This window comes from Poecilia reticulata, linkage group LG22 (genome assembly GCF_000633615.1).
Source record: "Poecilia reticulata strain Guanapo linkage group LG22, Guppy_female_1.0+MT, whole genome shotgun sequence".
NCBI lineage: Eukaryota > Metazoa > Chordata > Actinopteri > Cyprinodontiformes > Poeciliidae > Poecilia > Poecilia reticulata.
This window is the reverse complement of record NC_024352.1, coordinates 239,807-255,367: the sequence shown is the minus strand read 5'-3', so window position 1 is coordinate 255,367 and position 15,561 is coordinate 239,807. Positions and strand designations below refer to the sequence as shown.

Sequence of the window (15,561 nt, the reverse complement as noted above, 5' to 3'; positions counted from 1 at the left end):
ATGAATGAAGCATCAAGTAATGAACCTTTTTGAAAAGCAAAGGGCTGGAAAGGTTCATTGCTTCATGAGGCCCATTACTATTATTTTCTATTGAAGTTGCTAAGCTTCAGCTCACTGATAAACTGGTGTTARGTTGCCATCTTTGTTGAAGCCAAGTACAATGTGATGTTAAAGAACCAGATGGTAGACGTTAAAGTCTGAGGATATCAATTTTTGTATGTGTTTTTCTGTTAATTGTCTGTTTGTGTTGTCAAGTCCACCCCTTGATTGTTACCAGCTGTCTCTCCTGATCCCTGATTACTCCCTTGTGCATTTAACCCCACCTGTGTCACCTGAACCCTGCTGGTTCCTTGTCTATTGTCACTTATTTCTGTGTGCCTCATTCCTGTGTTTCCAGTTGCTACCAGTGTCTGAGGTCCTTGCGTTTTTGCTCACCTGTGCTGCCTATACTTCGTGTACAGTTATCATTAAAACCATCGTTTTTGAACCTCAACCCTGGGTCCTTCCGCATCCATGCACACCTCAAACAACACTTTTCATGACAGAAGGATTCGGCCAGAACTACGGAGGTATTCGACCTGAGTGAAGTTGGCCACCCCACCTTCTTCAAATCAGACAAAATTGGTGTCAAATATTTGGGCTATGTTTGTGCTGGTTTGTGCAGCAAAAATTTTCGTTTGTGCTGCTACCATAAAACTATAAAGAAATGTTTCTAGAGGTCATCAAAGGTCAACCAGCCCCCCACCTTTTTCAAATCAAACAAAATGGGTGTCAACTCGACGCCATTTGTACAGCAAAAATTTTCATTTGTGCTGCTTTGGTTTTGAAGATAATAAAGTTTAAAGGTAAAAAGGTCAACCAGCCCATCCACTTTAATAAAATCAAACAAAATAGGTGTCAATTTTAGTCAAGACTTTTATTTTTGGGGGCCACTTCCTGTGTTGCCCCAAACTCTGCTTATTTTGGAGAATTGCAAGAGCAAATCTAATTTGTTACTCCTGTGTACAAACTTTTATAGTAAAGGTGTATTCTTGACTTTAATTTATTCAAATAAGGCGTATCTTTGCTCATCCAACCAGGAGCTGTCTCAGACCTTCTTTAAAGTTAGAAACTCCCTGCAATTTGTTTTCAAGATCTAACATCAGTTGTCACCTTTATCTAAACCAGTGTTTCTCAACCTTTTTCGGGCCAGTGCCCCCCTAGCCTTTATTCAGGTCCCTCACCGCCCCCCTCCAAAAAATTTGCAGGCTACTTTGCACTGACCATTATTTTATTATTAAGATTACKATCACTATTGTAGATGTTTTGATTTTTGTGCTTGTTATTTTTATGGTCTTGCCATACCAGTTTGTTCCTCTGTAYTTACTTTAGTTTCTTAGTTTATTCTTGCATTTTGTTCTTCATTCATTTCCATTTAGTTTCCTTTGATTAGTWTTATCCTCTCTTGGTTTATTGCTATGTCCACTTTAGTTTCTTTCCTGTTGCTAGATTTATTTTATCGTTTATTGACCATCAGTAATCTTCACTCATCACCTGCTGCGCCGCCTAATCGTCATGTGTTTCACATCATGTGTTGATTTTTTCACTGTTCAGCGTCGGATTCTCTGTTTTTATTCCATAATTCACATCTAGTTTGTTGCTCCGTTTTATGTTCCGCTTCTCCTGTTTCAGAGTTTTAGAGTTTTTCAGAGTCTTGTTTTTTTAAGCTTCTAAGGTGCAGGGCGGTCGGGAAGCATATTGATGGGGAAAAGGCAGACTGACATAAACCTTTAAAGCAACGTAAACAATTTCTGCATTCTGATTATTGAAATTTAAAAGTGCTGCGGTACCATTGTTCTATCACCCCCGTTTCATACCGGACCACTTACAGCACCGGTGTTAACGCTAATGAACGCTCTCTATCGTCGTATCACCCATGAAGGGATTTCTTTATTTCTTTATTTAAATGGGTTCATTTTTCAGAGGGATACAGGGTGAGGGTATCGTTTTAGCTACCAGTAGCAGGAGAACGGAGCTGCGCCAAGAAGCTAACAGAAGCTAACAAACACTGAATAGAAGAAGAGCTGCCATCGATACCGTTGCAGCCAAGCATGATTTAATGTTACACAATACAGTTTTACCAAGTTGCTCAAAGTCTAAACTGGCATTGTTGTGCATTTAAGGTGTAAAGTTTACCTTCGACCAAACKCCCCCCAAAGACATCCCAGTGCCGCCCTTTTGTAAAAATGTCCGCCAGCGCCCCCTGCCGTCCTCTGAACGCCCCCTGGGGGGCGGTACCRCCCACGTTGAGAACCGCTAATCTAAAGTGGAAGCAGAGCTTCTCCACTGACCTGAACTTCTGCTGTTTTATGGTTTTTCACAGATCAGTGTGATCTGATCTGATTCTTTCCCACACAGACAAAGGGCAGATCAAAAGATCTTGGCAAACAATCTGCTGTAACTACAGGTAACATAAAGGTCAATAGGGAAGAATAAGTTATTAATCTGAAAACTATAATTAGGCTATTTCAATCAAGACATGTTGCTAAGTTTTAAAACTAGCATATTTTAAATTTATTTTCTTAACAGTTTGTACATAATTATTGTTTTGTTGTTTTTTTTTTGATAACACTTAATGGGTTTTCTGACCTGTTAGGTTGGGTTTTTCCACGTTTGATCAGATCCTCATCTGGATCTGAAGATGGCGAGCTAGGAAAAAGGACAAAGAACTTTGATTTTGGAATCAATTTATTCTGAGCCAATTATCTTGTAACTCATTGAACTGCTGTTTCTTTTTTATTCAAATCACTATTATATACTCCAAAACTAAAAACTACTTTCTGTTTTCAGTCACACCTCAGGACACTCTTCTAATGCTGCTTTTGTAGCCGCAGTTGGCTGCCTAGCCCATAACTGTTATACAATCAAATCGGCTACGTTTGTGCTGGTTTGTGCAGCAAAAATYTTTGTTTGTGTCACATTAAGAAAAATGTTCTCTAGGGGTCAYTTAGAGGTCAACCCCTCTAAATGACCCCTGCTCACATTTAAATYTATTTAAATGTGAGCAGGGGTTAAATTATATATGCATGAAATGTAAGCAATTTTTAATATGTAGCGTCACATTTAAATTTATTTGCACAAACTCAGCTCAGCTGTGTTGGTGCCTTGTTTTGCAACAAGGGTTAAAAGGTCAACCAGCCTGCCTTCTTTTATAAACGGTTTGTCCTAGTTTATGCTAGTTTGTGCACTGATTTGAAGTAGTGAAAATAAGTTGATGATGACTGTCGATCATGAAATTGAGCTGGAAACAGCTGACTAGATAGCCAGCACCTTTTGCTCTAGTCTTACTTTTAGTATTTCAACAGTACAGTTTGTCTAATGGCATGAGATCCGTCGCTCTGCTGTAGATACAGCTGTGAATCTCTCAAAGCAGCTTGGAGGAGACGCTTTAATGACATGACTCYGGATCACATTAAGGCCCGATTGATGCACACGCACATCCGGTGACCTGAAAACAGGTTTTGTTATTTGGTTTCAATGTAGAGTATTTATTTATGCTGTGTAATAACTGTAAAAAATAAAGGCAACTACTTCACGGATTTTGCATATCACGGGTTATTTTCGGAATGCAACCACTAAGAAACAAGGGTTCGCTGTAAATGTAGTGTTAACTTAATTTTTTTTCTACAGCAGGAGAAGCTTTGTCAAAAAATCTTAACAGGCTAAATTTCAAAATGTTGTAAAAACTTTTTTTAAATAAAAATGTGTGGAAAAAACAGTCCATGCATCATCTTTCCAAAAACATTCACTTAAATTTTCACTTTATGGTACATGTTCACATCATTTATTGACTGTCTATCAAATATATTTAAAATTTAACTGAAGATACGACATAATACAATGTATAATATTCAATAAAATACAAAGACTTAAATCTTATTGTRTAGACTAGGTCATCAAATCACTACGTTGCCTGTAGGAATTTTTAATGTCCAGCAGATGTCGGTATTCAGTGACACAGAATTGACACAGTTTTGCTTTGGGTCGAAACGCATCATGACGCCTCATCTACCCATCACTATGCAGGGGTGGGTAGCTCTAGGCCTCGAGGGTAGGTCTCCTGCAACTTTTAGATGCGTCTCTACTTCAACACACCTGAGTCAAATAATGAGGTCAKTAGCAGGACTCCAGAGAATTTGACTGCACTTAGGAGGTGATTCAGCTGTTTGATTCAAGTGTGCTGGACCAGGGAGACGTCTAAGAGGTGCAGGACACTGGCCCTCGAGATCCAGGATTGCCCACCCCTGATCTAATGAATGAAGGAAAGAATTCATATATTTTACTTGTCCCTGTACGTTTTACCACACTCAACAGATGAGTCAGTCAGCAGCAGCTATAGCCCCAATACCAGCATAACCCCTCCTCCCTGTCCCAGTGAAAAAACTGAGCAAYACTGTGATCAGTGACAAGTTAGTTGGCATCATTCCAGGGATATGTCCTGTCTACCTACTCTTTTTATAGTTGCACAACAAAAACAATTATTACTCTTATTGTTTATAAAACAATCCTATAAAGATATAAAATCTTCCATTAGCCCCTCTAGCAGTGAGTGAATGAGGTTGATTGATAGCGTTAAGACCATCCTCCTGGTTCTGATTGGTTGTTTTTGGTCAGAACGTTGCATTTCTTTAGACAGCAGCAGCAGTTCAAGGAGGAGGTGGAGGAGATTGATTGTTTTATAGCAAACTATCACAACATGGTGACAACTTTAACAAATATGAAAAAAAAATATTAAAGTTGCATTCTGCAGCTCGAACAAAATGTAACTATATAGCWTTTTTGAGAAGCCTGGATTACTTCTTGTTCATTTTGCACATTGCCTGTGACTTGCTGGTGGGGAGAGACATTTCAACAAGTTAAAACTAATAAAAAAAATTTAAGCAACCTATTTGCATCCAGTATGTGCGCTGTTGCATGTAAAATTCACTAGTGAATATTGTGATTGTATCAGAATTGAACCAAAGAATGCAAAGCTGTTACAAGCCTTTAAAATTGTGACACTTTTGATGAGTCAGATAGACTTAAGAAATTCTAACAGCAGCTGCAAAGGGAGGGCCCAATTTTTTGTCATGGGGTCCAAGATTCCTGGCTGTGCCCCTTTGTGGGTGAACCACCCCTTGAAGGGTACTGTGAAGATATTTATTTTTGTGTGTTTTTCTGTTAATTGTCTCTGTTGTCAGTCCACCCCTTGATTGTTATCAGCTGTCCCTCGTGTTCCCTGATTACTCTCGTGTATTTAACCTCACCTGTGTCCCCACCAGATCCTTTTCACATGTTCYGTTAAACTAGTTTGTTCCAGTCTTTAGTACAACATGGATGTGTTCCTCTGCTTCAGAACTCAGAACAGCCAGTAACACTAGAAGGATTCATATGACTTACTTATGAAGCCTCTACTGAAACCTTATATGTGTAATTTATTATGTGTAATTTATAATGCTTCCAGGCRACACCTGATCGCAGTGCCCAGGAAGTGACTTGCTGGCTTGTCCAGGCCTTTGATGAGCTGTTGGAAGGATGGGACTCCACAGAAGGAGAAAGCTACTCTGAGAGATACCATGTGTGTTTCTGGGCCAGAGTGTCTGCACTGCTGAGATTATTTTGCCTTGTGAAAAGTTTTCAGACCTTTTGTAGTTTTTCACTATTCATTTCACAATTGGGATATCAGTATTAGTACCATCAATAAAAATGGTTTGATATTAATAATTGATTATTTTCATTAAGTGCAGTATTGTGAGGTGTTTAACCGAAGTAGAAGAGCAGTGTCAAAAGGGTAGGGAAATGTATACTCTACATAAAGTATAAGTTTTCAACCATTACATATTGCATATTGATATGCTCTAAATCCATATTGGTGACTCACTACGCATAATATTTAATATTTTGCAAACATTAAACTTGTAAATATCATGAAAACCATGTATGATTTTCCAGCTACTTCACAGTTCTGAACTGCTTTGTGTTTATTTGTCATATACAGTTATCTTAAATGCATTGAATTTTGTAGCTTAAAAGTGACATGATGTGAAAAAATTCAAGGGGTATGAAGACTCCATAATAGCAAATCATTGCAATGTTTAGCTCTCTCGGTCATAGCTTACTTTCTTGGATTTGTGTCTTGAGTTAATCTGTCAATAATGTGTCTAACAGAGTTTTATGTTTTCTTTAGGTTTTTCAGACTTTTCTTGTGTCCTTTAATGAGCAGCGTAGGCCCATCATGCCTTTACTGACAGCAATGGGACGCACTCCAAACATAAGCCAGGATCAAAGGTCTCTTAGAGACTCATGGGAATGCCTCAGTGAAAAGGTTCTGTTTGGTTCTCATATAATTTAGAAATATATTTTGTTTCTTGTACATTACATATACTTAGATATGTTGATTTGCATTAGGTTTTTGCAAATCAAAATAAAAACATGGTCTACCAATCATAAAAACCCTGTAACCCAGTTTAACATCAAAGAAATTGTCTTCATTTTCTGTTTTCATCCAGCTGCGAGAATACAAAGTTGAGTTAGACAGGTGCCTTCCTGCCCCTCTGGATACTGTAGCTGGATGGTTGCTAAGAACAGAGGGAGCTCTGGCTGAAGAACAAGGTGACTCTCAAGATCATGGCTGTGCTGCCGATGAAGCAAGGGAGAAACAGGAGCTTCTCAAGGTGACTTGCACATCAAACTAAAAGAGAGAGAGAAACGGAAAGAGAGGGTGAGAGAGAACTGACAACTAAAGAGACATTGCACCAAGTAGAAAAAACATTACACAAATCATTTCTCAATTTTTGAAGCCAAGGTTAAATTGCAATGGAATAAAGAATTCCTGACCCTTGCATCACTCCCCTTAAAACAGTAAATGAAGCACTTAAGCCCCTGTCCATTTTAAGCACACCCACTATGCCACTTTACAGAACCTGGATCATGGCTATGAAACCTGAATTGAAACCAAAAGCAGTCAAAGTTTGCCACAAATATTACCTTTCAACAATCATCTCCTTGCACCCAGGACTTTGGAAAAGAGCTTGTAGTCTGTGCAGCGCAAAGAGGTCACTAGTTTTTAAAATCTTTTAGATCCCCCTTCTTTGGACAAGAGTGACTGCCCTTCTGCAGCTCAAAAGCAGCCATCTTCTCTGCAGACGATCCATGATGACATCCAGCAATTTCTCACCTATCACGGACAATCAGGACTTGTAAAAATGAACAGGAAAACCTATTAATTGGTAGAGGATATACCACTCTTTTGGCTCATCAAAGCAGTATGTAAGCTGGAGTAAGCATACTCATGCAGAGTAAGCTGAGCCTCCAGTTTTTGATTAACTATAGCATCCACTTCAGGAAGTCCTTCGAAGAAACCATCGCTCACATCAGAAAAGTCCAAGATCGCAGAACCACTATCAGACTTTAGAGAGTGAGCAATTTTTCTTTCCTTATTTCTTTTTTCTAGTCCAAAGAAGTGAAACAGAGCATCCATCTCTGTTATGCCCATGAAATGTGATCTGAACAATGCTCCTTTGACTGCTGAGCTGAGCAGAACGGCCTTTTTAGATCTGAGGAAATTTAAAAACCTTTGGTTTCCTGTAGATGCTGTTAAACCCTGCAGTTCTACCATACAAATCCCAGATAGATCTGGTTATGTCTCTAGTGACATTGGAAATAAACTGTTGACACAACTATTAGATTTAACATTTACCATAATCCCACCACTGTTGGGCACAAGAACATTTTGATTTGGATGGTTCATGACAAACCCAAACATATTCAAAAGCTGTTCTAAAAGCTCTATCATTTAAAAGACCTATATTAAAATGTCAGCAGTCACTCCATATATGAAAATTTTTTTATATATACAGAACAACACACCACACAATGATAAAAAAAAAACACAACAAGGATTATTTGGCCATTTTTAATATGCAAATGTTTAAACAAATATATATGATCCGACTGTGCCAGGAATAAAAGAGTCTTTAGAATGACTCTGTACTCTCTCTAATTTCTGTTGAAAACTCTGCACACATGTGAAAGGTCAGCAGCTGTAATCAGCTGTGAAAGCCTTTGAGAGTATTCAGAATGAGACTTAATGGTTCCTATCGAGTAGATGTAATCTATTTTCAGTCCAATTAAAATCTCCACACAAAAACAAATATTAATTTTCACTACAATCTTTGACAGCATCACATAAAATATTCCAGTCATTCTTCCCAGAACTCAATTTTCATATTTGGCCTTCATCTCTGCCAGTTTCCCACATCCCTTCTTCTAATCACGCTCATTATCAGCAGTACTTTGTTTCTTGAACCTACGTTTTATACATTTTTAAAACCATAGTCTTGAAAAAAGCAGCTCCTTTTACTTCATCTCTGGCATCATTCAAATTTAATGTGCCTATATTAAAGGCACACATAGAGATGAAGAAACAGAAAAAACAGATGTATGGAATATGTGTCTAAACATCTTCATCAGCAGTGTTTGGGTTCTGACTTTCAAGTTTCAGTTTTGTCGAGTGATTGTTTGATCTGTTAACACAGCAACAAAGTTTCCTTTTTTTGGTCAAACCCTGACCAGTCTGCTGTTGAAAACAAACCTCTTACGGTAAGAAATTAAGAAGTAAGCAGGAGAATACATATTCTGCTGATCCTGGCTCAAAGACAGGTAATTTTCAGAATCRAAACCGCTCTCTCCTGCTTTATTTGCCCTCTTAGCTCCTACAAATTTAGAGCTTTTCTTTTTCTGGGACAGTTTTTAAAAATCTTCATCAAACCTGCTGTTATCCTCAACTTCATCAGTTTTTWGTTACCCTGAATTGGCATTAAACTATTCATTAACTGGTCCTTATTTATATCCCTGTCTGTTATACCAATTTAGAATGATCACAGTTTATAAAAGATTGCATCCTGGAGGGTTATTGCTCTGCAGCAACAGTGCCTCCACGGTCCATAGTCCCACCAGCAGCAGGATCCTCACCAACAACACCAGAACAAACAGAGGTGTTGCAGCCTGCCTCAGCGACAGCAGAGCTGCTGGTGGCATCGCTGCAGTGGAGCCGCCTATGCCCCCAGCAGCCTAACACCTGCCCACAGGTGTTAGGCTGTGGGCCTAACACCTGTGGGCACCTGGCTGTGGGCAGGCTGTGGGCTGTGGGCAGGCTGTGGGCACCTGCCTGTTAGGCAGTTGGGTGCCAACTGCAGTTGAAGGGCAGTTGGCACCCGCCCTTCAACTGCATCATTCACCAGCTGTGTATTATTCTGTATACACAGTTGAGAACCAGAAAGCACCATCTTTATTGGTGAAGCTAGCTTACCGTACCATGACAATTACATTTTTAATCAACGGGGGCACATTTCAGATGATAATCTTTTTGGCTGGACTAACCAGAGGAAGAACTGGTGGAAAAGTGTCATGAATAATGTCTCTATAAAATCATTCACTTATGTACTATTAGTAAAGATAACAATCACTCCATTCACACTATCACAACCCACCACTCCTCCTACAGCTAAAGCAGCCTTGCTGAACACCTAATCATTGGTATGAGACTGACAGCATGCCAATGTGTCAGCTTTTCAAACTSCACATAATGCCAAACCAAGCCTACTGCAAAAACTACAAGGCCAGGCTGGAGCAATCAAACTAAACTAAGGTCAATCAATTGTGTGCAGAGAAATGTGTTCAAAACACTTTGCAGCAAAAGGTAGAAATAGACCCCCCAAAAATTCACTCATTCTAACACTCCTGTCTCTACTTCATTCACTCAAAGAGAGAGAGAAATCTGTACAGATGTATGAGTGTTTTCCTGTCTTTGCAGATTTGTTTAGAGGAGATGCCACAGAAATTGAAAATCTTCCAGTCCTTCCAAAACCTGGATGACTTTGGAAACATGATGGTTCCATCAGACAAGATTGAAGAACTAAAGAGGAGGTTCATTGACATTCATGTGCACATTTTGAAAGTTATAGTAGGTCTTAAAAGTGTACACCCTTTGTTAAAATGCCAGGTATTTATAATGTGAAGATCAAGATGTTTAGAAATAGTTTTACAACTTTTTCTCTCATATCATGTGACATATATCTGATACAACAATTTTGATTCGGTGTTGGCTTTTAATCTAATTTAATTAAGGAATTTTTCTGACATATTCAAATTTACTTTAAAGGGGCAGTATTATGTAAAACCAACTTTTCTGAGCTTTACATCATGTCATAATGTTGTTGCCTCATCAAAAACATACCTGCCTTGATCATGTATGATTGGGAAATCCTTTAATCTCCATGGCAACCATTCAGCTGTGCATAACACCTGGGTGAACTGAGTGCCACCTTCGCACCTCCTTGGAGCTACAGTTCCCTTTCAGTCGATTTGCTCTTTACAACACAGCCTGTAGGATATCACATCCTTCTGTGGCCCAACTGAAAACACCTTTAACCATCCCTTTATGAGTGTTGGCTTTGCAACCAAAGCCAACACCCACTGTTCCCCATTCTTTTCCATAATGGATGACAACGCTCCACTAAGAGTGGATTCACTGGCTCACCCATGGCCCAATGTGCTTCTGCATGAATCATTTCCTCCAGTGGAAATGATTCTACCAGTGCTGGAGAGGATCCAGATGGGGCCTGTCCTTAAATTTGGTGGCTCCTCATTGGCCAGAGAAGTCATGGTATGTAGAAATAAAAAGCTTACTRGTAGTGAAGCCTTGGAAACTCTCTGCCTGGGAGAGAATATCTCTCCTAGGCAGAGGGAGAAGTATTTCATCCAAACCCATAATTGTGGATGCTACATGCCTCCGTGCTGAGAGGTCCAGCTTGTTAGCTAGAGGTATCCCTTCAGATGTGATTCCCAAGAAATGGTGGGGTTTTGAACAGCAATGTCACAGCAAAAACATTTCTCCCTTCCAGTGCTCCATTGTGGATGTTTTAACGTTCTTACAAGAACTGGCCAGGTCTGTCTTTCTCCACAACTAAGGTTTATTTGGCTTCCATCTCTGCTTGCCTTGTTGACTCTGATRGAGGGTGTTGCGTACTAGCCAGCCCCACCTCTTCCCTTCTGATCCTGGGCTGACTCGTGACCAGCTCTCCATCTAAAGGGTCAGGAAAATCCCTAAACTCTTGAGTCTTACTCTAAATTGTGGTTTTTGGGATAATCTATTTAAGATGRTGTCAAGAATTGCTTATCTAGCCACTGTCTACCTCATTTGCAGGTGCCATGTCCTTTTTAAGTTAATGGAGCAATCAACTGAGCCCAGCAACTGCATAACTCCAAGAACCACACCTGTTAGTGGCAGCTCTCTCTCTCTAATTAAAAACTAGCACTTATCATTTGGCTAGATTTATTTTAGCATCTTGTTATAAGCTCCAAGGGCATTGTTTGAAATCAGCTTAAGGTAACCATTAAAAACCTCCAAGACTCTGGAACCATGCATGCACCATTGATTTTTACAATCATTAAAAGAACTCTACTTACAAAATTACCCAATTAATTTGATTGCCCACAACTCATCTTGGAATTTGTCATGTTTTTTTTATTTAGCAAGCTTTTAGCAGGGGTTAAGAACAAAGGATTAATGATAATTTTAGATTCAAAACTGATTCAAAAACACATATACTCGATATACTACTACTTTTCCCTACTCACTGTTGCTAATAACTAAGGGAGTCTTTGAGGAGCATTTCATACCCCAGATGTTACGTGATCCCAGCAACAGGCGACTGCTATGGAAGTAAAAATGTACCATTAGATTTGAATTAAAAATGTCTCCGAAATTTGAATGTTGTATATTTGTACTTACGTTTTCAGTGTTAAAATATATTCTATGAGGTTTTTGTCTGTGTGTTTATTTTGGTTTCTGTCAATGTAGTCTCTGTGTTGTCCTGTCTACCCTTTGATTGTTCCCAGGTGTGTCTTATTTCCCTTGATTCCCTCCTTGTGTATTTAATCCTACCTGTGTATCTTGTTCCTTTTCGGGTCCTGGTCTCGTCTCGCGTCTATCCAATCTTCAACGTTATTGTCTCTAGCTGTATTCCAGTAAGTGGGTTCTCCGTCCCAGTAAGTTTGCCTTCATCACTTCCCTGTGGCTCCTTGTTGCCTCCCAGTGCTCCTAATGACTCTTCGTCGCTTCCTCCCTGTGGCTCTTTGTCGCTCTCTCCCAGTGACACTCCCTGTGATCCCTATGAATCTTTCCCTTGTGCAGTCCCCGAGCCTTTCTGCGCTCCACCTGCGGCTAGCCTCCCCAAGCCGCCAGAGATCCACCACGAGCCAAGGCATGTACTTGTGTAGCCTGCCAGCCCTCCGGATTCATTTGCCGGCACTCCGGATTCCTCTGCTAGTGTCCCCAGACAATCTGTCAGTGCTCCAAGTTCTCCTGCTCATCCGCCTTCGCCTCTTTGAGGGTCCGTGCAGCTTTCTGGACCCACCACCTACTGTGAGGATTTGGTTTTTTCTGTGTGTTTATTTTGGTTTCTGTGTCAATTGAGTCTCTGTGTTGTATTATCTACCCCTTGATTGTTCCCAGCTGKGTCTTGTTTCCCCTGATTACCTCCTTGTGTATTTAATCCCACCTCTGTTCCTTGTCAGGTCCTTGTCTTGTCTCACGTCTATCCACTTGTCAACATTATTGTTGACAACTTCTACCAGTTCTGAGCTCCAAGCCTGCTCACCTGTGCTGCCTGGACTTATTGTGCTTATTTATCATTAAATCTTTATTCTCTCACCATAACTTGGGTCCACTGCGTCTGCCTCACCACCTCCAACTACCGCAAATCATGACATTCAGGATATATTTTAACACTGACAAAGTAAGTACAAAAATACAACATTCAATATTTCAAATCTTTATGGCACATATTTACTTTTATAGACYTCAAAGTATTTGGAAGGAGGCTTGCTTCTTTGCTGCAGAGTCCTCCTCTGGATGGACATAAGGTGGATATTGTCATTGTTCTCTCATCCACTCCTCGTCCATCAACCAAGGCCTCTGCAAGTAGTCGGGATCTCTCCATGCACCCATGGACCACATTAGATGGTCAAGGACGAGCTAATGGAAAGATCTCACCATAATATGCCAGTTCGCACAACAAGGGACACCGGTTGACTGAGTTTTTTAAACGGCTCTGCAGGCTTAGCCCAGGGATGAAGTCCAGCATTCATTCCTGGGATCTGACTGTTGTGTTCAAGGTTCTTTGTAGTACTCCAGCTGAGTGTCTTGAGTTGGCTTGATATGAAAATTCTATCATATAAGGCGACTTTGCTTGCTTTGGCAAGTGAAAGTGTGTGCACATTCGGTGCACTCCTCTTGTATTCAGCTTCCAACTGATGGTTTAAAGGTTACTTTAAGACCAAATGCTGCATGTCTACTGTAGAGGTTGAAAATCCTAATCGATTAATCAAAATTTGTACTGACACATGGAGCATAAGATCAGCCAACAAAATCATTCAGACTTTACTTATTTTATTCGCTTTCAGCTGAAAGKWGACACTTTTACCATTACATTCGAGGAGAGTTTCTAAAGTCTGTGCAGCGTCTGAGGAGAAGGAGGAGGGTAGCTGATTATATGGACTGAAGACACTCCCTGAAATCACACCATGTCTCTGTGGCCTGATAAGTTTCTGTTTTTTGAGAAATGGGCCTTAGCGTCTAACAGAATCAAAAATGTAACTCTTTACAATGGGCCCATTTGTCTAACGGCATGTAACTCTTTCTCGACCTTGGTAAAGTGTCTCAACACTACCTAAGGTGATTTCATCAGATTACAGCTACTATTGAGCCTTCTAGTTTTATCCCCCTCTTCTTACTTCTGAAGAGCAAAGAAGGGTGCATTTTCGGTATGTGCACTGCGACTTTACATCGATCACACTCRATGTAAAGTGTTTTGCCAGTCCAGCTGGAGGCAATGCTCTGTCCAGACAGAGGTTTTCTCATTGGGTCATGGAGGCTATTTCTTTCGCTTACAACAGCAAGTGCCTCCCTTTTATTCATGGTGTGAGAGGACATTCAACCAGAGGTGTGGCAGCATCCTGAGCCCTTTTCAGAGGGGTTCCTATGAGTGCCATCTGCTCTGCAGCCAGCTGGTCTTCCCTGCACACTTTTGTGCGGTTTTATTGTCTGGATGCAACAGCCCCTTCTGTGGCTCACTCKGTTTTTTCTGCTGGATTGAAGATTTCACACGAACACATAATTTTGACTCGGGTTTGATCACTGCTCTGCCGGGGTGTATACATGTCCCATGCTCTATGTGTTGTACCGAATGAATTGACTGAAAGGGAACATAATGTTATGCATTACATTCAGAGGTATATGAAGGCAGTGCCTGCCACCCATCATCACATATCATTTTCCTAAAGGTGCCTTCTACTCTGTGTTKTACCTCCTTCCTCTCCTTCAGGGAACAGTAGCTATATGCACAGCATTATGTTTCCGAGGGGTTATCTGTAAGCTTCTGCCTTACAGATAACCCCTCCCTGGCAACTTCCCCACTCAGCTCCTTCCAACTAAGCCAGTTGCCATTAGTAAACACCTGGTGGAACTGTGCATCTGCGGAGATTATCATACGTGCTACTTCTTTCTGAATGAAACTCTGGTAAAAATGTTAAAAGGTTTATAGAGAAGCAATGTTGTGATAACATCCTGAAGGCAGATTTTCAGAAAGAGCAGGTGTTTTTAAAGAGTCGGAGGTAAAATTTAAAGGTGTTAAATATCAAAGTAAAATTTCTTTTAAGCCACATTTAATGTATAGCTATTTTTTAACAACTGAAGTTACATAGTCACTTGACTGCTATAAAATGGCACAATGTGCCTGAAAAAAACATTATACTGAATCTTTAAATAAAGCCGTACTTTGCAGGGAGTTCACAGAGGATCGATGTAATCTCTTTGCACAAAGGTCACTAAAAATTCCACTGCATTATAAACGCAACAAGGCTTGTTGATGGCTTTGAAGAAAAAAAGAATGTTTTGGAATGGCCAAGCCAAGATTCTGAGTGATGAGTTCTAGAGAACTGTGGACAAGTGATGCGCTACAATGTAACGCATCTACACACTTAGACAACATTATTATTGATTTTCTCTTTCATTTATTACAAAGGATTTATATGCACATAAGTAAAACATTTTGAAATAATATTCACCATATTCACGGGAGGGTTACTATGGAAATGATCATGGGTCTTACTTCCGGTGCTCACCGGAAGCAGCAGTATTTCACTGTAATTTGAAGTTTTTTTTTTTTTTTGCAAATCTATAATCATGATGGAGATTACATTGGTTATTGTACAATATTATGTAAAATTAGTAGATGGACACAAAGGACATGCCCATGGGTTGAAATCTGGGGGCCCAGGGAAAAGTTGCCCAGGGAAATTATCCCTCCCAGAGAAATCATAAAAGAAACGTTTGTATTTAAACAATTAAAAATAATTTAATCAATCTGAAAAGGCAAATGAAACAAAGAACGAAATAAATCCACCAATCATTTAACCCTCCTGTTATGTTCGTTTCTGAGGTACAGCAATAATGTTCGTGGGTCAATTTGACCCGGGGAG

The 15,561-nt window shown here is 40.0% G+C and overlaps 1 protein-coding gene across 3 annotated transcripts in view; it reads left to right on the top strand.

Annotated features, from left to right (window-relative positions):
• The window catches only part of LOC103458066 (nesprin-2-like), a 240,386-nt gene that overhangs the window by 80,151 nt on the left and 144,674 nt on the right, over window positions 1-15,561 (top strand). For all 3 annotated transcript variants that reach the window (XM_008398614.2, XM_008398613.2, XM_008398615.2), the window contains exons 11-14: window positions 5,483-5,596; window positions 6,206-6,343; window positions 6,528-6,692; window positions 9,833-9,945. In XM_008398614.2, the coding sequence (XP_008396836.1) occupies window positions 5,483-5,596; window positions 6,206-6,343; window positions 6,528-6,692; window positions 9,833-9,945 (530 nt within the window). The remainder of the gene's footprint in view (window positions 1-5,482; window positions 5,597-6,205; window positions 6,344-6,527; window positions 6,693-9,832; window positions 9,946-15,561) is intronic.